Source organism: Manacus vitellinus, unplaced genomic scaffold, assembly GCF_001715985.3.
Source record: "Manacus vitellinus isolate BGI_N305 unplaced genomic scaffold, ASM171598v3 scaffold_1_pilon, whole genome shotgun sequence".
Lineage (NCBI taxonomy): Eukaryota > Metazoa > Chordata > Aves > Passeriformes > Pipridae > Manacus > Manacus vitellinus.
The window spans coordinates 10,853,207-10,880,757 of NW_021939396.1; the positions used below are offsets into that span (position 1 = coordinate 10,853,207).

At 38.1% G+C, this 27,551-nt stretch overlaps 1 protein-coding gene across 2 annotated transcripts; it reads right to left on the minus strand.

Annotated features, from left to right (window-relative positions):
- Nucleotides 1-1,152: 1,152 nt before the first annotated feature.
- Nucleotides 1,153-27,518, minus strand: FAM91A1 (family with sequence similarity 91 member A1). Of its 2 annotated transcripts, none has more exons than XM_029959332.1 (24): nt 27,438-27,518; nt 25,157-25,241; nt 24,285-24,436; nt 23,344-23,401; nt 21,883-21,950; nt 20,967-21,080; nt 19,833-19,923; nt 17,487-17,549; nt 16,338-16,444; nt 15,511-15,549; nt 15,301-15,413; nt 14,602-14,720; nt 14,084-14,196; nt 13,798-13,884; nt 12,941-13,073; nt 12,151-12,299; nt 11,560-11,694; nt 9,463-9,576; nt 8,498-8,570; nt 7,432-7,581; nt 6,847-6,954; nt 6,482-6,605; nt 5,379-5,448; nt 1,153-4,252 (listed from the first exon to the last, which is right to left on the minus strand). In XM_029959332.1, the coding sequence occupies exons 3-24, from the start codon at nt 24,366-24,368 to the stop codon at nt 4,076-4,078; spliced, it is 2,289 nt and encodes a 762-aa protein (XP_029815192.1). In that variant the 5' UTR covers nt 24,369-24,436; nt 25,157-25,241; nt 27,438-27,518; the 3' UTR covers nt 1,153-4,075. The 2 variants fall into 2 exon arrangements, with proteins under 2 accessions (XP_029815192.1, XP_029815193.1); XM_029959333.1 differs by lacking the exon at nt 27,438-27,518 and adding an exon at nt 26,413-26,798.
- Nucleotides 27,519-27,551: the final 33 nt, after the last annotated feature.

Genomic DNA, 27,551 nt, shown 5'->3' on the forward strand with positions numbered 1-27,551 from the left:
TCCCTTCTCCCAACATTTTTTCTAGACTATTATTCCTGCCCCCTTCTCATCATTAGGTTCTTCTCATTTCTTTTTCTTTTTCTTTCCCCCAGTTGAATATATATATTTAATATATAAAAGCTGTTGTAAACTAGTGTCTCCATCACTCTACTCTCAGTGGCACTTTTGATTCACTTCCATGCAGCTCTGCAGAATCAAAAGGCTCAGAACATGAGGAGTTCCCTGCAGCCCCACAGCCTGTGCTGCTGAGAGCAGCTACTCAAGTTCACACAGCTGAGCACATGGTGCCACATCACTCAGTGCTGTGTGCAAGGTGGAACCCTGAGCTGTGCACATCACTGCAGCTCCAGAACTACTTTATGTTCCGTGCCCCGTCCAACTCGTACGGCCTGCCCTGTTCCAGCTCACCAGAAGGCCCATTTCCAAAAGGCATCTTGCACCAAGTAGCTCCTAGGCAACTGATCTTGATTATCAGTCACCCTTTTCAAGAAGCATTAAGAAGCCTGGCTTTGTACCAGAGGATGGGGGGGGAGGATTAATTTCAAGTGCTGAGCAATAAAACCAGATACATTTCATCTGTGGTCCAAAAGGAGCCTTCAGCACTGTTGTGATGACAAAGGTAGGCACATGGATTAGGAGTTTTCAAGGGGAACAAACAGACTTGGGATCAAGGGAAGAGGAGAAAAAACAATAAGAGAAAAAGGTAGTTACATACACATTCTCAAGAAAATCCAGGATAGAATAAAGGAAGATTTAAACACAAGGAGGAGGTTATTAGGGATCTTTCACCATCTCGGTCTGTATTTCTTTTTTATATTGTCATCACACATTACAGTTATACTGCTAAAATGAATCCTCAGCCTGCATTACTTCATATAAACGATTTTGGACTCGTTTCTTCCAAGTTCCCAGTCAAAAATGTCTTTAACCAAAGCAAACAGATAAGACACCACAAGTGCCTTCAAATATCCAGTATCCAATATTACAAGTATAGATTGTGGCTGAAGGAGGTAAAGCAGACATCATCATCTGGTACTTTCCCTTCTCCTCAGAGGTTAAGATACTTTGATGACATTTGGTGGCTTGAGCACTATACTGACAGAGTGATATTTTAGTGCTGTGTCCAAGAATAAAACTACTGCATGAGAAGGATTCTGCACATGGTTTGACCTACACCACAGTTTATTTGTAAACATTTGTTACATGTGTCAATAATTTAATTGAACACAGACTTTGTACAATTCAATTTATAATATTAACAATGTCACACTAGAAGAGCACAACTGTATTCAGTTACAGTTGTACTTTAAAACTTTCAAAATACAAAACATTTGAAACACTGAACAAGAAAGTAAGGGAAAATTTGAGAACAATGAAGGAAAAGAAAAAAAGAACTGTGCAATAATAAGTCATGATCAAAAAAACTGAAAACAAACATAACACACTTCCTAACTGGCTCCTGAACATCTTCAGGTATATCCATCTGGCTTCAATACTACTTAGGTTGTGTCAGAGCACAAAGCCAAGCTTTCTTCTGCAAATTAAAAAGCTTGCTGAAACAGAAACTTAAAACAGGTTTACAATGTGTAATGCATATGATTTTCTCCACAGTCAATAAAACTACCTGAAGAAAAGAAATTGATTTTATTTGTTTTTATTTGCAATACAATATAAAATAGATTCTTTTGGTATGAAGATCTTTGAGATCTTTTGGGTTTTTACACCATATTTAAAACAAAAGTCACATAGTTTGAAGCCTCTTGACCATCCCAAGCACTGGTGCTGTAGTAGAGTTTCAGGTATTTCAGTGGACTTCTTTGGTTGCAATCTATTCAGTAAACTTCAGATATGCAGACTTGAATATTTAAGCTCTAAACTAGAGTTGAAGCCCCTAAATTAGAGTGGCTTGAGTTCTAAAAAACTGAAACATATCTGGAATTCTCACCAGAAGACTTATGGGTATTAAACAACTCTACTTTTATTTAGAAACTTTACTTTAGACCACCTAAATAACAAAGGGCATCCTTCACTTAGCAACACTGAAGAATATGCAGTGAGAACAATAAGTTTTCATCTATTTTCAAACTTCCATAAAACTGGCACTATCATCACTTTACATACTAGTATAGACAGTGCATGGCAAAATTCAATACAAAACAGCAAACTAGCTCACCTACTGCAGCTTACTGTAGCACTTAAAGTAACATCTATAGTCCTGAAAGTGTAAGCCATCACCTACTGCTTAATTACTCTGCAGTGCTAGGTATTGGCTTAATCTCCCTGTAACAGTTCTCACAGTAAATGTTTGCCATTTCTAGCAGGCTGACATCCAATTCCTCCTCCATTTCATTTGAAGGAAATAAGGCAACTTAAAAACCACTATGGAGAATATGCATGTCCAGTACAGAAGTCACTGTAGTATAAATCATCAACTTCATATGGATAATGTAACTGTAATATATGCAGAATAGTAAGTTCAGCTGTTGTTGGTAAAATTCCAGAAAAAAACAGATGTAAGAAAGCAGCACTGAGTAAACCGAAGTACTACAGACTTCCAGTTTTTTAGAGCACAAGTCCTACGCTTACACTAGGAATGTACATAAAGCAAAGGAAAGAGAATGGAATTTTCACAGTTGTAACTGAAGTCACTGCACTATCCTATTGTGGTGCATTTGTCCTTTTCCAGCTTCTGTCCTGATTTTTCTTATAGCCATGCAGAACAGGATACAAACCCAAATGTTGCCATTTTCCTCCTTGCTGCTGTCCAGCATCATCTGTACCACAGATCCTTGGCCCATTATGTATTGCAGGCTAGTAATGACAGGACGGTTAAGTCCCATTTTTAATTATGACTATTTAAAACAAGGCAGCTCTAGTAAAGAAGGGACTTGGCAAAGAAGTCTTAACATACTACATTCTCTTGTTCTCCTTGTGTGCTAAACGGGACAGACTTTTTTAAGCTGGCAAGAAGTTATTACCTAATATAAACAAAGTAAAATCATGTTACATAAAATCATCCCCTACAAACAGAGCTAGAACATGATTTTAGCTGAAACAGCTTACTGTTAGTTTTTGTCATAATCAATAGTTAATGGTTCAAGGAACACAGATTCAGAGAAGTCTCTGCCTATACATCCTCTGCTGTTACCTTTCTTTGCTAATGACTGACATGAAAAATCAAGAGCTCTGTTCTTTCAAACGTTAATCAATAAGACAGAACTAGTTATACCCCTTAAACTCAACTTATGACAACAAGAGTTTGCCCACAAACAGAAATCATCAACAGCTTCAAGTTACAGCAGACTAACTCCCAGTGTGATCAAATCTCATACGTTCCTGGTTTCATACAAAGAGCAGGATGAGTCCATTATCACTATTAACTCTACAAACAGAGATGACCACCTCAGACCTTTCCCAATTCCATACCTCCATCAAATTCTGCCAGAGATGAAAGTGCAGCATCTTCAAAGTGGCCTTAGGTCATCAGCAGGACTTTGAGTCTGCACTAACTCAGTCTCCTCTTGCCATTGTACTGATTTGTCAAGATCCCACTGTTAAGCTGAATTCAACAATTCTTAATGCCCCATATCACCATGATACTTTTTTTTTAATCACTTGGTATCACTGAGCTTTCAGAGGAAGAGACAAATCTCTTACTTTTATACAGAAAGATTTTCAGTAATACAGTACAAAACTAAACAGAATTCATGTCTGAGTAACGAACATAGAAAACTACTATTGCAATTTTGTGGTGACAGCATAGAAATTTAACAATCATCAGAAAGCCTAGAAAGGGCATGTTTAATTATAAAAGAAAGATTGTCTCGAGATAAAAATAGTGCTGACAGCTAAAAAGCTCTCTGTTGCAGCAAGATATGCAGTAATGAGTAACAAGTTCTAGACAGTTTAAGTACTTCCCCAATACTGCAACACAACACATTTTTGTAACACTAGTTTTACATAGGTTATGCTGCAGCAGCAGTACAACTTCTTAGTGGTTGGCACTAGGAATTAACCATAATAGAAGAAAGGCATTTAGTGATCAATGCACAAGAACCTCTGTTTGACTTGTTCCTTAAGTGTGGTTGAAAAAAACTGAGGAAGGGGCCCATCCGTTCCATTCGGATAATACACCTTCCTTGAACATGAGATTCTTGGCAGGAAGAGGAACACCCACGTCTGCAGAAATTGGCTGCAAAAGTGAACTTGAAGAACCAGCATCATGGAGCTGATCCAGTGTTGAAATACCTTCCTAAAAGCAAAAGGAAGAAAACCATGTCTTAAAAACAAATGAAAGACTTAATAGGAAAAATATGACAGGCTAATCTAATCTGCAAATACACTTCAAGTTTCTGAAGTATGTTACTTTAATCCAGTAAATTCCAAATAATTATGGAAGTAAAAACAAAATAAACAAAATTAAATAAGCATACAGTTGCCTCAGCTGCACCTGTGCATATATTATTTGGCTTCCAAGGAACCTTCAGGGAACTCTGAGGCTTAAAAATTAAGACCTAGAAAAAAATGAATTGAAAGCTCTAAAATCTTCAGGACATCTTTTGAACTGCTATTTATCCCATACCATGCTAAGATGTACACAAGTATTTGGAGGCAACAACTTGATCGTACACTGGGGTATTATTTCCCAGAAGTTTGGTTTGCTCATCTTAAAATTCACTTCAGCACGTTTTTTTTAACTCTGTGATCATCAGCTAGAAAAGTGTTATCTCAGACATAACACCTAACACATTAGGGCAGGAGTCCCTTGAGACTGACAGACGAGGGCTTCAAACCTACTAGGAATCATCAACATTCTTATCAGGACACAATTCCAGGATCACACTATCCATCCCTGGTTAAGTAACCTGCAAATTTGTTACCTTACTGAAAAGATAAGAATTTTACAGGAAAGTGCCATAAGACAGAGCAGCTAAGCAGAGTCCATGTTACGGGTGGACATGCCTTGCTTGGATACACTCGCATGCAGAATTAGAGCAGGCTGCAGACCTGGCAGATTCCTCTTGGCTTGCTACACAAGACCCTATTCTCTATCTAAACTCTTGAAAAATCCTCCCAGAGGATGTAGTTTTACATATTTATTACATATTTATACTCATTGAACACCAAGGTCTAGGAGCAACCACAACAGAATTGAGTCAAGTATTAAATCAGGCTAGGAAAGGGATAGGGAAGTACTTTTTTTTTTTGCTGCCAGCAACATTTTAGGTTGATAGTGCTCTTAATGCAGTTACCATTTAAAGAAAAAGCAAATAAAACAAACCATATATGTTTCCATACACTAAAGAAAGGCAAGTAAGAGGGCAGAAAGGGATGACAGACCATACAGAAGGATTAACATCTGGATTACTGCTCCTTACCTGGAATGAATGAACAAAATTAAGGACCTGAAGAGACAGCTTTCTACTGGAATGTAAGAGTTTTTGAAGGCTGTAAAAAAAAAGAAAAGAAGCAATGTTCAAGGTGCACAAATTTTTACTGAAGTATCCCCATAGTAACTTGATCCCAAATAACTCTAGTAGTACCTAACATCACATGACAAAGTTAAAAGATTTCACACAGAAGGCTTGGTAATTCTGTCATCACTGAAGAGGTGCTCGACTTATCTGCTCTTGAGACTAGTCAGGTAAATGCTATTTTCCCTATCATTTACACTGCATAAAGTGGAATCGTTGCAATTGAGAAATACCATTTTACATAAGACATTAATATATTAGACATTATCATGTCTCATTCTTATCTAGGACAGTCTGGTAACATGACTTTTAAGTTACATTAGTGACACTCTGTTAAAAAGCAGAGGATTTACTAGAATAAAATCCTTAAGCCATATTTTCAAGCAGCCTCATTTTTGGTCTCCAGAACCATGCCTTAGGAAAAAAAAAACAACAAACCCACAAAAATAATCTACAAAAAAACCCAAAGGAAAGAAACCCAGAAATCCCATTGCTGAAAGTATACTCCTTCATAAAAAAAAAGCTCCAGTAAAAAGCATTAGACAGCTTGATCATAAGCCATGACTAAATTTATCAAGTATGATACAAATACTTGAAAATTTCCACAAGAACTAAATGCATTTTACATCAAAGCATCACCAGCAAGCTTTCCTCCTGCACTCCAGAACACTTTAGAGGAGGAAAAAAAGCCTGTACTAGGCTAGGAAGGGAAAATGTGTAGGAAGGAACCCAAATTTACTTTTTTCCTGATCTGCTCGCAGACAGCTTACAACAAAGAATTAATTTTTGCCTAAGAGAAACTGTAAAAACGTCTAATCTTACCACAACTAAGGACTAGTTCTACATATCTAGGACCCAAAACCCAACGCCCTTACATACTAGAACTGAGCTGAAACACAGCTCAGGTCTGCTTTATAGTCATTAAATTGTGGGTATCTGTTCTTGCAGAAGCTCCAGACATAACACATACCACCTGTTAAACCTGCAGCTGATAACTTACAGCTCACCTTTCTTTTCTACATAATCCATGAGTGGCGATTTTTCTGCAGACCTTCTGATTCAATTCAGAGCTGAATAGTGGAATGCCAAAGCATAATTCCAGTGGAACCCATTCCAGTTCATTTGTGGGTACTTCAGAAAGAAAAACAAGAGATAACCAAACTGTAAGAAAAAGCAAGAATGTTGACCCCAGAATCAGCTATCTTAGATCAGGATCCACCAGACATTTCATACTTTTTCAGACAGCTCATTTACTGAACTGCTCAAATATTTAAGGGAATCTAAAGAGGAAGTTAGCATTGCACTTGTCCCAGACAATAATCAATCAACTGGACTGAAAATGTTTAGTATAAGCCATTTGTCATGTTTTCACCTTCAAGGCTTTGCTTGACTGCAGAATCCACTGAGGTTTCTTCTATTACCATCTCAAATGATTCTGTGCTCCCATTTACATCAGATCCTAAAGTTAGTTCAGTCTCTCCTAAAGGAAAAGTAAACTCTTAAATAAACATGTACATGAATATAAGTTTAGCTACCTTTGCCCAAGGACTAAACAGCCATAAAACTGGAGGAAGGGATATGGAGAAACATAGGGCCTGACTAATTTTAGGCCTAAAGAGTTATTTAGGGAACCTCAACACTTACAAAAGATTATGTTCTGGAATAGAAAAATGACACAATTTATTTTTAATATTTTAAAGAGTATTCTTTTTTCTTCTGTTGACTGTTCTATTTCAGTGATTTTTCGGTCTGTATTTGGTATTTCTGAGCTAGTCTCAAAGAAAAATTAGAAAGCCTACTGCCAATAGATCTACACTCAAAACAGGTTCGTATCTGTGTCGGACAGTATTTTGTAGAGTTACAAATCAAGGAATTTAATCCTTTGTTCACTTTTGCTCAAGTGATTATATGTGAAATTAAGGGGATGCAGACAAAAGAGAAATTATTGGTAACCAACCTCTTCCATCAGAAGTATCACTCAGCTTTCTGTTAGCACGTTGACTTGAAGGATTCAACATTGTGACATAGCCACAAAAATGCTGCAAGTCCACTTTGTTTCTCAATATTTTTAAAGCCGTATGAATGCCCATGTTCACACGAGAGAAGTCTAGTAGGAAACAAAACATATTCCAGCTTATGTTATAAGAAGCCTCCCACATAACCATGTCGTTCAGCTGTAGGCCATGGTAAGTTTTTTATTTGGATTTTTCTCTCTTGTAATGCTCCATCTTAGTGATGACATTGTTAGATCTGGAATAACACCAGGTGCTAATTGGTATTTTATAGTACAGTAACAGAGCCAAGGAGAAAGAAAAATACAAACAGAAGACAATCTCTCTCTTGTGTATATTCAGACAGCAGAGGTGGCAAGGTTCAGCTAGGAATCAGATGTCCAGCTCTTTCAGTGCCAGAGTCTTCTATGACAAATTAATGCAAGATATATGTTTCACATATCTGAAATTCTGAAGAATTAGAATACAGTACTAGAAGTTAACAAGGAGTTTAAACACTGACTTATTCATGTCAGAACTTAAGAGATGCAGGATTTCTTCAAACTTAATGCTAGATGAAAAAACAGACGTGTCAGAGAGAGCGAATATAAAAGTAACTAATTTTGAACCTAGTAAAAACTAAATTAGGAAGTTAGCTTTATTTCTAGCTGTCCCAGATTCTTCTAAGTGGTAGCTTAAATAATTGGAAGATTTATTTATGTACTTAATAAATACGCTAATAATCTAGTATGCACAAAGAAAGATTTGAAAGTGTTTGTGGAAGTTATTGCTTTATATATGTCTTAGGAGAGAAGAGAGACCAGAAAACTCATCCTAGTTAGGTCAGAGAAGATAGAAAGAAGATGGTATCTCTAAGCTCAGTACAGAGTTGTCAACCATTTCCATTTTCTCATCTGACTCAGAAGCTCAACAAAATTTGTATTAAAAGGATTATTGCAACCTTACTGCTCAAGATAATGTGCAACAGATGTGTAACGTAGTGTAGAAATTGCATTAAAGACAATCAGTTACCTCCCTGTTGCTCAGCTTCATCAAATGGGAAAGGTATGTGCATTGTTTCTCCCATTCCATGCATGCCATGCCCCTGAACATCAAGAAATTAAATTAGGAACAGAAAAAATACTCATCAGCTCAGCTTAGTCCTACCTGTGCTCCCTTTTAAGGAGAACCAGCCAAGCTGATGAAACAAACAAACGGAAATATTTATACATTAAGGCTCTTGTTTAGCTGAAATAAAGTACCACACCTTTCCCCTTAAAATGCACATGAGTAAACACCATGAAGTTAAACTTCAGTGAAGAGAAGCTGTTTTTCTCTCCAATAACTGGTTAAAAAAGCATTTGAAAAAGGTTGAGCACTTCTGGAGCAAAATGGAGTTTCCACCCCTATGTACAGAACATTTTTATGCAGTCACAGGCTGCTCACAAGTTGGCCTCTGAGAATGTGTAATTTTATGTTTGTTACAATATTAAACATCTATTTATTTGAATGATTAATTCTGAGAGTTTGTCTAAATGAAAGAAAGTGAAGAGAAAGCTATTTTACTTCTCCCAAATGCAAAACCCCAATCTATTCTGCTGTTTGTGATAAACACCATTTTTTGCTCATACTTTACGGTATGTATGAGCTAAATACCAAACACTCTGAAAAAGTGCATTTCTTGAATAACAGTTCATAATAAGTTACTTCATATCACTGTCTAAAAAACTTGTGGGCTCTTCATTTTCACTCCAGTTACGTATCTCCCCCACATATAACTAGGAAAACTCTGCTTGCCTATAATACCATAACACATGCATAATGTGCATTCAGTTCAAAACCCATTATCTTAACCACCACTGAATCACAGCAGCACTGGCTACACAAGTTAAACATATTTTTCAGTTTTTGACAAAAGTGTAGCTCTCCTACATTGTTAATCTCCTCAACTCAAAAAATTATGCAGGTTTTCATCATTTATACAGAGCACTCTGTACCTGAATTAGAACAGCAGAATGTGTTAAAGCATCATTCAACATTGTCAGCACATTTGAAGTAGGAACTACTCCTGGGTCGTGACCCCAAGACGTTATTAGTAAGCGATCATAACCCTGGAAGAGAAAATTAGGAGTATTTATAGTAGTAATGAACTAGCTAAGCACATAAAGTGAAATACTAGAGTTATGCATTAGCATATTGTTACAACTCAGAAGTTATCAAAGGTAATTGCAGCTCCACACTGTTATACTCGGTACCAAGGATCACTTATGCTCATATTCCTGGTAAAGACAGAAGTTTGCCAACCTCAAAGTTAAGATGCTATTTTGAACAAGAAGTATCTGTCACCAATTCCTGTAGAGTTGTGTGGCCATCACAGCAGTCTCCTAGCAAATAGGAGATTAAAGTAACCCCACATAAATTTAAAAGCAAAATAAAAGATGGATAAACTAACACTATCAGCAGAGAAAAAAGACTTATCAATCCCTAAAATACCTATCCAAGGGTGGGATGGGGAACAGGAAGACAACAACACTGAGTAATTTCCTAGTTTCTCAGTTTTCAAGATTGAACTCCCTAAAATTTCTAGAAATATCTTGACAGTTTCCTAAGAAAATGACACTACAAAATAGCAGTAAGAGAGAATCAGTCACACATGCATGCAGAGGAAAAAAAAGTGCAATAAGTTTGTGATAGTGCAGAATGTGAGATCATTTAGTTCATCAAAACCTGTCCTATCAGCAGTATTGAAGTTTTCCAGGGCTACTACACTGAATGCTTTTTACTAGTAGAAGTGCACATTTACTGGTAGTTTCAGCTAATGACACTAGAGTTTGAATCAACTCATCACCAATGGCCTTACAAAATGCCTTCTGCTCTAGAAGACTTGATTCACTTTATCCAGTAATCTACAAAATTTTTGCAATCATAAAGGGAAGGGAACACATGAAAGGTTTGAGGAATGGAAAATGCATCTACAAATCCTAGTGCTAGAGATGACTGCCAATGTTGGTACGCCAAAGTATGCACTCCCTCTCTGGAGGTCTCTGTACCATTCTAGTATATTTAGGTCCTCAAGTATCTACTCAGAATGTAGCTGTAGTTAAACAATATTATTTTATAAATTCCACTGTGAGGAACAAGACCCAATGTCTGTGGCATTTCAAATCGAAGTCAAGATACAATGATTTTTTGATTTTTGATAAGTTTAAAAGTTGTCATGGCCACTCCCACCTACATCTGTCTAGTATACAGAATACCCAGCAGTACTCCTTTGTGGCACATTTGTCCTTATTAGCATATCAGAGACAGAATGGGAGAAGGCAACACCTGAAGTTTTTCAGGCAAAAGTTGATCATCTGTGCTGCTTTGTGGGACTCCTTGCCAAAGCACTTATGGATGCTAAAAAATTCAGAATGGAAGGAATTTGGGAGATCAACTGATCACTGCAGAGACAGCAATTCAAGACACAATCTCTGCATACACAGAATCCCATACAGCTCAGGAAGTTCCAGACCAGAGCACGTGGGAGAGCAGGATGGTCTTAAGTGGAAGTATTACATGCTGTGCTGCTTCTTCCTACTTACAGACATGGTTAGAGAGAGGTTACTGGGCTAGGAAGACCTTTCTTCCAACCTACTGCAACCTTTATTAAATTATGCTGTCATTTAAACTGCAGGAAGAATTACAGCCTAGAATTTCAAAGTCTTCATCACAGATTTGGACAAACTGTAAGTGATCATGTTAGTCATCTCTGTCTTTTTCACACAGCTCTTCTACATCTTTGTAACACACCCTAGGGATGGACTAACAAACAAATTCAAGACTGCAGTACCATATTTTACACTAAAATTGAAAGAGGTGGCATCAAACATACTGGAGTCACATTCTGACAAAGGGAGAGACATAAGTATCATTCCTTTTTCAGGACCTCAAAAGAAAACAAGCCAAGATGCTACATAAAACTTGCTTCTAAAAAAGGAACATTATTCACAATGAACTGTACCTCTGACTTCAACTGTTATCCCTAAATAGCATACAGCATATCTTTGAAACATTTGGAGAAGGGAGGGAGAATAAATTCATGCACAGACTACCTGAAAAACGTCTGGAAGTTTTCGAAGGCGTGTTCCTTTAGAAAGCAACAGAGAGGGTGGTCCTTGTCCAGTTATGTGGTAAATATAGAGTTTGAACCAAACTGAACTGACTTCTGGTATTGCAGGTCCAATGTGCTGAAGAGAGATTATTCCAGAAAATAGAAATAACTTAATAATCAACTGTCACACATACAGATATCATTTAAAAATCAGCAGTTTTAAAGAAATATAAATCTAGTTTTGCAGTATTGGAGTACAAATGTATTACTCTCTACTGATGATATTCTAAGTATTTAGTGAAGTAACAAAAGACTCTTCACAGTAAGGTACTTTCTATGAATCTAACTCAAGAATAAAATATCTGTCCTTGACTCTACTTCAACAGATAAACTGATCACAAATTCAACAAAGTTTATTTACTAAATATTCAGTTTTCCTCAATTAAACATTTTTAGATCTATTACAATAATATTCTACATGCCAAGGATTTTGTCACTTTAAAAGGGACAACACCTAACAAATGTATCCAAACCAAAGCTATTAAGAAGATACTTTACTAGATGGGGGGGAAATCCCCCAGTATTTTTTCACCTGGGGTGTGCAGCTACTAATCGGTCGAATTTCATTGGTGAGTGGTGCCATGGAAACCAGCAGAGTATAGTTTTTGTTGAGAACTCTGCTGCAGGTCGCTGGATCCAAACCGAGCAAACTCTCGCATCGTAACAGGTCCAAGGGGAACCCTATGTTCAAAATGTCAGATTCTTAAATTATCACTTGGAATGGAACACAAAACACAAAATGTGATTTCACATTTTCCATTTTCCCCTGCTAAGCTGTAAATACAGCATCTCCCACACTGAAGTTTTAAATAATTGGGGTGAATTTTAATAATTCTGTACATAATTTTAGCAATTCCAGGCATACAGGGTTGTCTGACACAGAACTATAGTTTGTTCCTCTCTAACTAACTGATCTAGGAAATAAGCAGAGATACTGAGGAAATTAGCTAAGATTTACCAAAAAAACCCAAACCAACCAAAAAAAAAAAAAAAAAGCCCCATTAGAAGAATACACTCTCTTTCAAGACTTGAAAAATGTCTTTGACAGAATATCTCTTTCTCAAGTTCAGCTTTTCTTGCCATTCTCACGCTTTAATCTGTTGCCCTGGATGTTAAGTTTAAGCCTTGGCAAATAAATCTGTCATTCAAGAGGCAAATCCAGTAACATAAACTCAAAGGATGATGAGAAAGTGATGCCTTGGTTTCAAAATATTGTTAAACAAGCAGGATACAGACTGCTTTCAACAGCAGCACAGACAGAAAGCTGGGTCCATGGCAGATAAGTAACCAACTCAGAAGGATTCCCAAAACTGCCCCAGTACCGTTGTTTGGTTGATCAGGCTGTACAGCTTGTGCCCCCAGGTCTTTGTTATGCCGCAGAAACAGTATCGTGTTTCTCAGTGTAAGTGCATGATCAAAGTACCGCTGTGCTTCCCCTTCACCTGTGCTTTGAACCTAAACAGCAAACAAAATAAATCCATGGTGGTGGTTGCATCAATTACACAAAAGGAAAGATGAACAAATTAGCATTTTAAAGCTTTCTCATTGAGTAACAACCTTGCAGTTTCTATGCAAAGCTGACCTACAGCAACTATTAAATGAAAAGCGAGTCTTGGCCATGCTAATGGAACGGTCAAAAAGTACAAAAGACCAACTCTATAAATCAGAACCATGACTCAGTCTTCAGGTAAAAGGGTTTAAGTGTTCAGTCAACCTGACTGGTATAAAATGATACAGCAATTAACAGCAGTCCTCCTACACCATTCTACAGTTGTCCTTCTAGAATTATCTTTAAAATGTGTATAGGCTAAGCATTCCAGCACATAATGGTCAAATTTTCCTACAAAAATGATGTGCAGCATTTCAGAAACATTAACACCCTACTAAAAGGGAAGCGACATCCATTGAACAAGTAGGTGTGTGTACACAGACTTGGGCAAATGTAATTCATGAACTCACTTTGCTCACCAGATGCACCACACTCATACACATACACGGCGTGTCCTTGAAAGTCACTAGAGGTATACATGCAGTGAATAGCAATATGATAAGGTCTTATTTTCTTGGTCTTATTGTTAAATAAGCAGTTTTAAACAATGAAAATACTGTGAGGAGGGAGTTGGCCCCTTTAACACTTCAAGGGTTGAAAAAGCATTTTGGCAAACATGTAACAGATTACCTTTTCCAGCTCCACCAAGAAGCTGTCAAGACTCTCATCTGACAGTTTCCCAACTTCAAACATAGTGACTGCATGACTTTTCAAGTTCTGGAACAACAAAACAAAACTGTCTTAATTCTTTGAGAATGGACTGGTAAGGAGAAGTTTTATTAAGTAAAAAAAATCCTTAACAAACAATACAGAAGCTTTTTTACAAATATTTACAGCTGTGTTATCTTGATATCAAAGTAATTTAAAGCTCTGCATATTTATTCTTGGCATAATACACTGAAGAATTTAGACATACTGGTGAAAGATTTCCCATCATTAAAAAGGCAGTGAGAGTAGAATCGAACAGGAAGGCAATGCGCTTTGTGTGTCCACTAGACAGGTTCAGGCTGCTCACGCTGGCTGTTTCAGCTAAGAGAAAACAAAAAGAAAGCAGATGATCATATTTGTTTTATTTAAAAATAGTATCATCATGTTTAAGTCAAATCTAATTAAAAAAAAAAAAGAAAAAAGTTAGTTATCACCATACCAAATAAAACAGAATTCCCTTATTACTACTAAACTGATTGACTTAATTCAAAAGTTGATATCTTTCTGTCAATTTATATCCACACTACAGATCAGTTTCTTCTTCAGAAAAAAGCTATGAAGCTAAAGAATTTTAAACCAAGTAGACACAACCTCCCCCACTGAATATTCCATATGAAAAAAAGAATCTGCATAATCTGTGTTTCTGCACCCCTTTACAGCCTATGCCACTCTAGAAATATAAAAATAATTGATCCTAATGTATTAAAATTTACTGTTAGTGCTAACCTGGATCATCTTGACTGTTGGTATCTGTATCTGTGGCTGATGACCCAGCTTCCTGTACAGGACTTCTGTTTTCCCCACTGTCCCATGAAAGCAGCATCTTTTGAGGATCCAAAGTACTCCTATTAATGTGAATTAAAATCCACATCTATCGGTCACTGTGACACCAGAGAAGTATCTCTGCCTTCCAGTGCTAGTCCATGCACAGGCATACCCAGTACATGCCTTTCAACACTTCTAAGGCCTAAACCCAGTCAAGTTTGATATCCCTCAGACTGCTTTAGCTTCTGCAGAAAAGTTTACTGGGGGTTTGAAAATACCAGATTGTGAAAGAGATATGAAAAATCAAATCACCATCATTGAATAAGAATCCAATCGAAAAAACCTAATCCACTTTGTTCTCACAGTCTGAATAAGCATCAAAGAAAACAGGTAGAAGAGTCATTTTACATGGCTTAGCAGATATTGAATTAAAAGTGCACCAAATGTAGTACACTGAACTTACAGGCTAAATTACCATTCCTTATTCTCAGATTAACAAGAGGACCAAGAGTTCTTGCCATTATATACATTAGAAAGCCAAGTGAGATTTGTTATTGCATAAGTCAAAGAAAGCAACCAATAGCTTTACAATCAGATTTTGGTTCTAAGTTTTCCCTTCAATGAGAAAAATAAGCCCTGTGAAAGGGTGAAGACACTTACTTCAGTCTGTTTACTGAAGGAACATTCTTCCACGATGGATGAAGATTATCCAGGTTTATTACTTGGCCTTTTTTATGAGCAAAGCCTAACCGACAATACATGGACACAGCATTCTGAAGAAACACATAATAAGGAACTGCTGTATGAAACCAGGCTGCAAGACAGTGAACTTTCTGTATTGAGTTCAACAGATGCATTATACACACATACCTTTACTAAAGATAAGTCAATCTCTAACACGTTTGCCAGCTGAAAAAAAAAAAAAGGACAGGTCAGCAATACAATATTAACAATGCAGAGTAATTCACCATTTGTGGGATCTGGTGTCTTTCTGTTGGTTTTCTTTACTTTTAAACCCAGCCTGTATTGGTAGGAGCAGTTTTGTCTGCATCAAAATGATGAAAAAAAGAGGATGAAATCTCCTAATTGTCCCACTTGAGAGCATGCCAAAGAAACATGAGGCTATCCTCCACTGCGTAATCTCTAGGTTAATCATGTATATCATTTCTATGTTAGTTATGTATATCGTTTCTAGGTTAGTCATGTACATCAGAACACACACAAAGAGGAAAACAAATCCTGGATATATTTAATGGGTATTTTTCAGATGTTTATTAACAAAGTTTTGAGAAGACCTTATGAAAACGTATTTCTCATACTGAAACCATCCTTAAGCAAAAGTTACATTCCTGCTTTAAGCCAACATCCTGCATGCTTTCACTGCCAAAGAAAAAATTACTTGAATTTTATTTCACACTATCAAAACAGACTATGTTCCAGTTCTAGCTGTATAAAAGTCTAGTTTAGTCACCTTTGAATAAATTCATTCCACCTGATGGAATTGTTTCACTAAACTGAAGGTACTCCTCCAAGCTTAAAGTACTATAAAAGCTACAGGTTGGACTTAAGCCTGGCAGTATCTCTAAACAAAATCACTTGATATGAATCCATATCTCTGCTTTAAGTATTTTTAGCAGTGTGCTTTGGGCCATTTTCAAGTGTTCCTATCTCCCTGACACAGTTTAAGTTTTACTTACCTCTGCCACATTAGTGTGTTCATCTATTGAAACAAATATCTTGTAAAGGAGTGTTTCAAAGTAATCACCTTGCACTCTGTTCATAACAAAACCTTCAAGTGGTGGCACTGAAACAAGAATTACTTTCAAAATTACAATTTGGTACTTACTTTACTAAACTGAAACTGCACTAAAATGGAAAAATAAGTTTATACTTCTTTAATTTTCATTATACCTGCAATTTTGAGGATTTCCCAGGCACAAAGAATAAAAGCCTAAAGATAGCATATGCAGTATTTAAAATTCTCCCACTCCTTAAAAAAAGTAACGCTTGTCAACATGTTGACTTATAAAAACTAAAGCCACTCTACCTTACATCACAGCCTTGCACTCTCCAGCTCATCAACTAGAGATAATTTCCAGTGTCTAGCACATAAAATGACTGCAATGGAGACAAAATCATGCCTGTGTTTGCAGTAGGACACAAAAACACCACCCCACCCACACACTCCAGAACTGAGATTCCCAAAGTGATTCTCTAAGCAGTAAGTCTTCTGTATTTAGAGGACTTTCACTTAAATGATCTCTACTACAGCAATGACTGGTACTTCTGCATGACCAGGTTCCAAACAATTTATGTCTTTGCAGATCATACTGAATTCACAAACCCCTGAGACCTATCACAGCATAATGAGTTTGTCCAAAGGGCACACATATGCTGGGATGGTTTAGTCCATGACTAATCAAGGTAACAAGACCCATGAAGAATAGAACTGGTATCTATTAAAACATTATATCTGTCTGGCAAGAAGTCAAAAACCTATGACTTTTTGGTAACTACAATTCTCTGTGCTATTCTTCCTTTTCATTACAAACTTATAGAGGGATACTTATTAATTCATACCATGACTCCCATAAAAGAATCTCATCTTACCGAACTATGCGTTCAAGATAACCTAAAAAATTCAAGTTGAAAAAATCCTATATACAATAAAAACAATGTTTTAATATGGTTGAAAACGTTTAGTCAGGAAAAAGTTTCATAGCTCAAATGTTTTGTTTCAGCACACTCATGTACACAGACAAGCAGCTTCCAAGAGAAAGAACTACAGGATAACTGAAATTAAACTGAGAAAACGTAGGTATAATAGTCATGAAATATTTACTTACCTGCTATACAGCTATCATCAGATATTGGTACATCAAGGTAAATAAATCCTTTGTTATACAAACCTTTATAAATAAAAGGACACAGTTTTAGAAGAAAAGAAACATTTTCCAGACTACTGAAGATGTAAAGCAGACTTCCCCATCAGCCGATTCAGATTTTAAAGTAATTTTTCCTAATAGCCTCCACAGTAGAATATTTCTTTGCAATGCATGGACCAATAAACCCCACATAATACTGAAGAGGTGTTGGTGTCCCCCTAAACCAGAGTTCCTCACTCACACTCTGAGCTCTACAAGTCCTTTCAGGACAGCACAGCAAAAGAAGTTCCATTTGACAAACGTGAGCAGATCTCTGCTTAAATGTTAACTTAGTTTTCACCATCATCACTGCATTGTCAAGAAGTGAGGGTTTTATCCTTAACTAGCTTTATCAGCTGATGCTGGCTACATTTGGGTACCCAGGCCAGGACTCACACACTTGATAGCAAGGATACAAACTAAATCACATCAGTTCTGATGGTCCTCACATGTCCTTGCCACACGTCTTTACAGAAAGTCTTGCTTATACAGCTGCAAAAGTAAATTCTGGTGCCTTTCAGCACAAGGCATCAGCAAAGTTGTAGCAGATAAAGAGGAGCATTCCATACAACAAGGACAATAATACAGTAAACACTTAAATTACACTTTCCCCACTTGAAACTGATTTGAGCACTGAGTTCTGCAGCGAAGATAAGCCAGTGAGAAGTTTTTGAGGAATGGAAAAAAATCACAGCATAGTTATCTTTAGAGTCCAAGTTTTGTAACAGCTATCACAGAATATGCCGAGTTGGAAGGGATCAATAAGGATCACTGAGTCCAACTCCTGGTGCTGCACAGGACACCCCAAGAATCATGTGCCTGAGAGCATTGTCCAGATGCATCTTGAACATTAGCTATCCTTTAATGGTAAAGCATAAAGCCAAATTACAAAGTATAAATAAGCCAAATTTATAGTCCACAGTTCCTTTGGTGCTACCCAAGATCAATCCATCTACACCACATTCGTCACGGTGGGGGTGAGGTGTACCAACAACCCTCAGGTGAAGTGTTACAAAACACCTGAAGTAGAATTGTCAGGATGTTTCATGCACACACATTGCTCAGCCCAGCTGCAAAAAGTGCCTATACACCTGTAGTGTCTCTAGTTAAATTACCACCCTCAATCACATCATAAAGATCTTAAATAAAATGCCTGCATTAACCCATCAACTAACCCGAATTCACGTCAGCTAAGCAAAAGAATGTGTATCAACAAACCAGCTTCAATGGACCATTACAAGTCGTCAACATGCTTAAGGTGCTTTATACTGTCTCTCCTTCAGATTCAGTTCTCATAGTTGATATATCCTTATTTACATACCTGAAATGTACTGGTGGCATCGTAGTCTGGACTAAACAGTCCTCTTTCCCCATAAAATACAATCCTTCCTGCAGTTCCATTACATTAATTGTCTGTATATTCTTTTTCCATACATTAGATCTTTCTAAACCTACTAAACCTGAGCTGTAACCCTCTCCAGAAACAACACCAGGCAATATATAAAGATCATGAAGAGATTTTGGAATTCAAATTTTATTAAGCTCTATACTGTTCAGATCCCTCCAGAGCATGAATTTCACCTACCTCACCTTTTTTTAGTTGTTTTGTTCTGCTCAGTAACAGGTAGTGAAATTCTGCCTCAGTTTCTTATAAAGAACTACAGTGCAGGTTTGAGTGTTTGTAGTAAGCCAAGCACTTACAGGCAGACTTTTCAAGGAGGATTTTGTCTGTGAATTTTTTACTTCCTTGCCTAATATGATTTGTCTATACCTATTACTTGTCACACTGAAATGGGAAGACATGTATGCACACCGTTTTTCACTAACAGCTGCAGACTTCTGGGAATCAAAACAGCCTCTTAGATTTGAGCCCCATTTTGATGCTGTTAAAATAGTGGAAAAATAAAAAGGACTTTCCTTTGAAAAGCAAGGAGTGCAGTTTAACCATCCAGGATTACCAATTCTGACATTTTTAATTTTAGCTTCCATTGTCATCTACATCCCCTTCCCCCACAATCTTTACAGGCAGTTTCTAATGAAAGAATTTGTTGACTCAAACAATAACAGAACAACAGCTGCTAACTGCTCACCATTAAATCATTTACAAAATCTAGACTGCAGTCTGTACAGCTCTTGAATATTCTCCTTCAACTCTTCTTTTGCTTCAGCTTTCTACATTCCCTTTTATTCCTAGTTTTGAGACACTACTCTCAGAAAATTACTAAGGAAGATCTAAAAACAGAAAAGGAATGTTCATTAAAAACTTACTGTGAACTACATTGAAGTCTAATGAACCAGCCAGCTGAGGACCTGAATCAATTATCTTATCAATAGCAGACTTCTCTGATGTAGTACAAATCTAGGTAAAAGAAATCATATTAGTCTTCTGTAGAAATTAGTCTATGCAACTTTCTTAATACTACTCAAAAGACCCCAAACATTTCAGTCTCAAATTAGTCTTAAGTAATATAAGAATACAGTAAGTAACTCAGGCTCTTAACCAAAATATTTGCACAGAAGAATTCACTGCAGTTCCTGTTGAAGTCTTAAAATTTTTTAGCTTGTCCCCACACAAAATTATTCATGCTCTAGGAACAGTAATTAATTGCACAAGAATTTGGCAAGTGAAGTCCACAGTATAATAGGTTTGCTCCTTAAAACTTGCAAATCAAATGTTCAGCCACACAAATGGATTCACTCTAGAAAGAGGCCCAGTGCTTCAGGTTAACTTCCCTGGGCTGGTGGAATGTCAAAACATAAGTAACCACTGCCTAAGACATTCCAAATAGTAGCCAAAAAACAGATTCCATCACTGCTTAAAATATGTGCTAATCTAAACAAAACACTTCTAGAGAAGGAAATAAATCCAGATCAAATGACTAGCTGACTGTAAAAAGATGACTGTGAGAATGAAAACAGAATGAGGATGAAACATTAGGTGATCTCATAAGTTTTCCATGTGCAAACAGTGAAAAACTAAGCAGACACAAGAATAGAAACAATGAAGATATGTGTCAAATAAATCCACTGCCATTCTGATTCTAATTATAGAGAAGATTCAGCCAAAGCTGCCCTGTCAGGATTCAAACATGAAATTTAAGAAAACATTTTTTTTTGCTTGCTCCCTACAAACCATATGATCACATACATTAGTTACCACAGATTGGTTGATGCAAAACCACCTCAGCACTGTATGTAGTGCAGAAAGTACAAAAGAGAGAGAGGGCAGAATACATCAAAGAAAACATCACAATCTCCCTTAGTTCCAATCTTTATTTCCATAAGAGAGTTGCTATAAATCTGCAACATAATCTTTGTGTATTCCACACAAAAGAAAGCCCTTGTTTTCAGGGACTATCACTATTCAACCACACTTAAGAGATGCAACCCCTACTCCAATACCTTGATGTCATCCTCAGTGATGTAGCCGGCCTGCACGACCCACCACGCCTCTATAGCAATCTCCACAGGCTTCATGGGTAACAGATCATGAGCAGTTTTCCTTCTGAAAAATTTCTGCAGTGGTACAGTCCATTTGAGATAGTAATAAAGAGCACTTCACATGCACAGACAGCCTTTATAGAAACTGATCTGTATAAATATCCATTTTAAAGTACATTACATTCACAGACTGGAGACACACAAGACACAAACATACTATTAGCTCTGTCATTTAGTAAAAGTTTCCCTTCTCTCTCAAATCACATGGAAATGGGAAGGAAAAAAAATTATTTACATCTGATATTGTTAAATCTTCCCATAAACTCATCCATATTGTAGGTGTCACTAATTAAAACGCACACTATTCCGACATATTAGGATCAAATCCAAATTTTAACTATGATGTTTTCTAATGTGAACAGGTAAGAGAGCACAGCAAAAAAAGTATACAAACAGGATATTTTAAAGAAGTTCAGTGATTTTAAAAACACATTTTACAAACATATTTTATTTACTTTTAAGGACAAAGTACCCCAACAGTCTCAATAAGCTCAGTGCTAAACATGTACAGAGAATGTCAGTCCAAGAAAGAAAAACTGGAGGACACTGTTTATTTATAGACCTGAGTACCCTCTCTTGCATTTCACTGCCATTACTTTTCAGTTCACTATCAGCTGCATGTTTTGGTAAGCTCACTTTCAGTTGAAGGACTGTGAAGCTACTTCAAGAGCACTTAGGAGTTCCCTGAAGAAAGGAACGAACTGCTGCAAACTAAAGGCCCTCCTTCTATCAACAGCCATCACAATGTTTTCCACATGTTCTGTTTACATCCAAGGAGGGGGAGGGTAAAGGGAGGGAAAGTCAAAGACAAACTTACTTTTGAAGACCTACATTGGTTCATTAGATCAATATACTGGTTTCTTCCTATGCCAAGAAGTCTTAGACCTGAAAAATAAGTAAGGTTTTATTTCTCTTGAGACATGTTTAAGCTGAAGATATCTTAAACATTCTTTAAAGAATCAGAACTCATTACATAATAATATTTTAATTACTCTTATCCAAAATAAAAGGATAGTTATAGGAGCTAAATTAATCTCATAATCCATACCCATTCATTCACTGTGTACAGGTTAGGAAAAAAAAAAAAAAAGAAGAAATCCCCTATCACTCAAGTCACAGGGTAGCAGGGAATAATCCTTTTTTCCTACGCTCACATCAACAGTTTCAAATTAATAGTTATAGGTTTTCCTCCAAAGCCCATACCAGACACTGGATTAGAACTCTAAGAATTAGAGCACAAAAGGCTGCTTAAGCTTCTAAGGAAGATGATTAAGATATAGTTGAGTTAAACTGAATCAAAGTTTACTTCTATAATCTTTAGCCTTCAGCCAATAAGAAATGATGAACAGATATTAGAAAACTATTCTTTAGTTTTAACTCCAACTTTCTGGTTTGACACTAGCTTTTATGATAAAATGTAATTGAAGAAGTTTAACTTAATTATACTGCAGTCACTAATTTGCAGCTGTGCTAAGATAACAATTGTTGGTGGGGGAGAGAAATCAAACAAAAAGAGGGAAATCATTCCTCTCTTCATACTCCTGACTAACACTAGTGGTGCTGAAGAACGAAGTTTTATCTGTGAACATTACATAGAGGCAAACCAGTAGTTAATTGACAATACCCTTTTAAAAACAAAACCAACTCTTTCCAAAATCTACAGGTTACTCCTCACCTGACCATACACTATCCTTAAAGACAACTTTATACATATATACCAAAGGTGAGGAGTTAAGTCTTTAACTATAGGTAACTTTTCAGTGGCAGGTTTGATTAACACCATCCCTGTGCCAGCAGTTTACACTTTGCTCTATAAGACTTTTTAGTAGGCTGTTGATCTTATTCTGTTCTCCTCCACCAGGTTCAAGGTTTTTGCTTTCTTAATCTCCCCATCTCATACCAGAACAGTGTAATAAATAAAACATCTGACACATCCATGAGTGTCATAAAATACCAGATTCTCTTCCCTCTCTTTTCTGGTACATCATCCCTTAATTCACATTCCACTTAATTCACATGCCACTTCACAGGAGTGTGACAGCCTCTCAGTGACTTGCTAATGTCTTCAGCCCAACATGTGCCAAAAAACACACTAGAAAAGGACCAGCAGCTCATTTTGCTGGATGAAGAGTACACACTCCTCAATATCACTATTAAAACGCCTCTACACCTTCATTCACATGCTGATGTTCAAGCAAACAGATGCCTGCAAATTCATTTTCAGAAGCTCCTTATTTCCAGCTCACTGAAAGCAGTAATGCAAGTAGGTAATACTTACAATCAGCTGCAGTGAAGTTGGGTAAAGAATCATAGCTTTTTTCACTATTCATTATATCCTTAAAAAGATAAGAAAACTTTTAGTTTGCAAGAAGAAATTGTTGCAGAAAAGCAGGACTAAAAACCTGCCTGTCCTTTTTATTTTAAGAACTAAATGAAATTTAAACAGGTCTATTAAAGTCAGTTACCTCAAACTTGCCAATCATTTGATTAATCATTACACAATAAGTTAAATACATAAAAAGTGAGACTTCTGTTTAAAGTTACCTTTGCAAAGAAAAAAGCTGACTGAAAGACTAATACACAAAATCCTGTATCTCTCTTCACAAAAAAACAAGCACACAAAATTTCTAACTAATAACAGAATAAACAAACAACTAATCCATTATGTCTGCAATCACTATACACACAATAACATAAAAACATTCATAATATCCAACAAAAATAAAAGAAGGTTGCCAGAGTGCTGATAGAAAACAGAACCATTTTTGTTCTCATAAAAACAGATCTGCTTCAGGCTTTTCAAAAAGCTTCTAATATGGTTAAGTGTCCTTTTTGAAAAAAAAAATTAAAAAACATTCAAAGTTCTGGGTTTTTAAAATGGTGATTCTCTTTGTTTTATTAATCTGAAAAAATGGGGTATTCCTTTTACAGATTGAAGTGAAGACTCATAAATCTCAAGCATCAAAAGAGAAAGTCTGGTCTCAGAGTGAGTCCCACCCCAGCTCCACATGACAAAGTCCAGCTCTTTAAAGGCTAATGGGGCAGAAACAAAAAAAAATGCAGGTACAAGTAGTTCTCTGGAAACTTTCCTTACTGTCTCCTTACTTCTTAGAAGACCCTACACAAAACCAAACAAACTTGTATGCATTACAGGGCCATTACCAACATCTCTAGACAGAGAACAACAAAAACACACTCTCACCACAGTTCTGCACTCACCTCCATTATGCCTGTGTAATAGGAAAATGGTGTTACCCTCAGACCTTTCACCATGATGTCAGACAAATGATAAGGGTACAACATGAGATGATCTCGACTGTATTTTAACAGTTCTTCATAATATTTACGTTCATCTTTCTTGACGTGCTTAACTAAAAGGGGAGAAAAAGTTGCACTGCTCTATGATGTTCGATTTAAAAAAAAATAAAAAAGTGTTACAACAAAAGGATTAAAAACAGCATAATGGCAATTGACAGAAAACTAGGAGCAAAATAAAGCAGTAGTGCAAGGCATTCAGCACCCAAAAATTCCTACATAGGATACAAGTAGTCTCAGAGCTGTTAGAGATGACACCAAAACAGGGCAGATTTATCTAATGGGTTACCAGGAAGTGGCCCATTGAGATAGAACTCATGAAGGCTGTAGAAAATTCTCTTTTAATTAGTGAAACTATTATCTACTTGGTGAAGACAAATGGATGCAGTCAGTGCGAAGTAAATTGAAGTTCTGCAAACGAGTCATAGCCAACAGTCAATGTGAGTCAGGGTCACTGCATCTCATCTAGTGACAGGCTTTACAAGTCAAATGGTCTCTTAACATCTCTTAATTTCTTGGAAAATGGCAGCAGAACTACAGCAGGAATACAGTTCCACTTGGCAACTCAGTAACCTTCAAGAGTGCTTTGCTAGAAAAGTTGCCAAATGGACTCAAAAGTCAAGATTTTTCTTGATGTTTTATTATTTAATAGTATTTAATTTTAAGGAAGGGAGGACCTTTGAAACAGGCTTGTTCTTGCCTTTTTTACAGTAAAGACAAGCTTCCACACAGAAGGACAGGACAGCAATTAGAAGTTACTTTGCTCCTTTACTCACCTAAGTTATTCCGGTATCGTAACTGATTGCGGATGCTGTAGAGTACAACTTGCCTTTCATATTCCCTCTGGGAGTTTCCAAGACCCTTGAAAACATAAAAACCTTTTAACTGACTTGCACAAACCCCCTTTTAGTTAAACCACTGCAGTGTCTCGTGAGGAAACCTATGCAGGTATTTGTCATTGCTCAGTGAGCTCCCAGTTCAACAGTGACAGTATCTTTAGTCTCTGTAGGAGTTCAAAAATATCTTTAAACAGGTTTCTACACAAGATTCAGATTTAAGCCATCATCTTCAGATATTTTTTTCCCTAATACCACTGTGATAAAAAAGGGAGCATCTGATTTTCAAACCAAGCACATGATGCATCAAACATCTTCCAAGCATTCAGCATCTTTCAGCCTTGAAGAATTACCCAGAATTAGTGTAGCAAAAACCAAGCATAGTGAATGGCACGTGAAGCTTCCACTGTTACACCCAAGAAGCTTATAATCCCCCAAAAATAACATAGTGAAACTGCTCAAGCTGCAGCTTCACGGAAGTGAAGCAATCAAGTGATCCTAGGTCACAAGATTAAGGAACAAGCACAGCACATTACTTGACTATCAGGAAAGAAGATAAAAAGAGAACTTTGGTTTATGCTTCAAATGCCTTACTTCAAAAACTGTCCCCTCAATATTCTTTAAATTACTTGTCTACTCTGCATCAAGTCATTTGGGTTGTTTGGTTTTCCTCTTTCCTCTCCTGGTTCCCTCACTGATGCTTACACTAGAAGAGATCCTCTGATGAAAAGGTACTTTACTGCATATATGGGATAAACAAGAAAGTTGCACACAAACTGCAGAATCAGCTATTAGAAAAGCAACCTCTGATATCTGTAACTGAATAAATATCCAAAGAAGGATCTAAGTATTTGCTCAAAGTACAAAAATATTAAGGACTATGTTAACACTGAAGTAAACAAAACAGGATTCCAGAAGCTACACTGAAGTAAATAAAACATTAAACACTGGTATATTTTCTATCCTGAATCACACAGCCAAGATTATGGCACTCATGCTAGGCAAGTAAAGAGAAAGCATCATTCATTCCACTCCTACTGCCCCTGAAATCTCAAACTCAAGGAATTAAATTACTCGAGGCCTGCAACCACTACTCATCCTCTCCATCCTTCCTCTGTGCAAGAGAAGGAATTAATTGTTTAACAGCATCTCCTTTCAAGCAGCATAAGACTTTGGAGACAAGAACCTCCTCTCACCTGGTCACACTACCTTCCCTCTGCTATCGGAGCCCCATTAAATCCAGGCAATCAAAATTTCATGAGGTTTTGTTTTCTAGGAGCCATTCGCAGCACAGACCTCCTTGGCTACCGAAACACGGCGCTGCACAAGCCTCCGAGGACACCTGTCCTGGTTCGGCTCACACAACCACGGGTTGGAGAAGGGACACCCAACTCCCGTTTTTCCATCTGCAAAAGCTCAGCGGGTACCCTACATCTCCCTCTGGCACCCTGACATCTCCCAAGGCACCCCTACGTACCCCTCCTCTCCCCGAGGCCATATATACACACACATACACCCCGCTCCTCGCACACAGAGCCCACACCGCTTTCTTATCCCGTTTTCTCCAGAGGCACCACACACACACACACACACATACACCCCCCACACACACCCCTCTCCACACAGGGGGGCCCTGCACACCCCCAATCACCTCGCTCTGCATATGCGGGCCCCCCACCCTCCTCACACCCCGCTGTCCCCACGGAAAGCCCCACACCCTCCTCGCAACCCCCCTCCCCACAGAGAGCCCCACACCGCCGCCCATATCCCCCCTTCGCACAGCCGCCCTCCCCCATCCCGCAGTCACCCCATGGCCCCGGGGGCCCGCCCGCCTTCCCCCGGGGCCGGCAGGGCCGAGCCCCGCCGTGTCCAGCCGCCGCTGCCCGGGCCGGCGCTCGGCCGCCCGCACCTGCTGACGCTGGCGGGCAGCCGGGCCCAGGGGTAGTTTGTGGCGATTGGAACTCCACGTTCGATGTTCATGGCGAGCAGGCGCGCCGCGGGGCGCCGCGCCGGGAGGCGCTCCGGCCCGGGGAGGAGCCGCTCCGGCGGGCCGCCCTGCCCTGCCCGGCCCTGCCCTGCCGCACCGCCGCCTCCCGCTGCCGCCGCGGCCCGGCCCCCGGAAGCGCCGTGCGCGCAGTTCCGCGGCGGGTCGCGGTGACCCGGGAGGGAGGGGAGGGAGGGCTGGGACGCGGTGCCGTGTGTTGGAGAGGCGATTGCTCACCTTGGCTGCGGGCTGGCACCGACCGGGAACGGCTCCAAGCCGGAAATGCCCCTGTTGCCTGCTTGGTTCGGCTTAACAGCAGTTCCCTCCTGGTGCAGCTCGCGGCACGCCCGG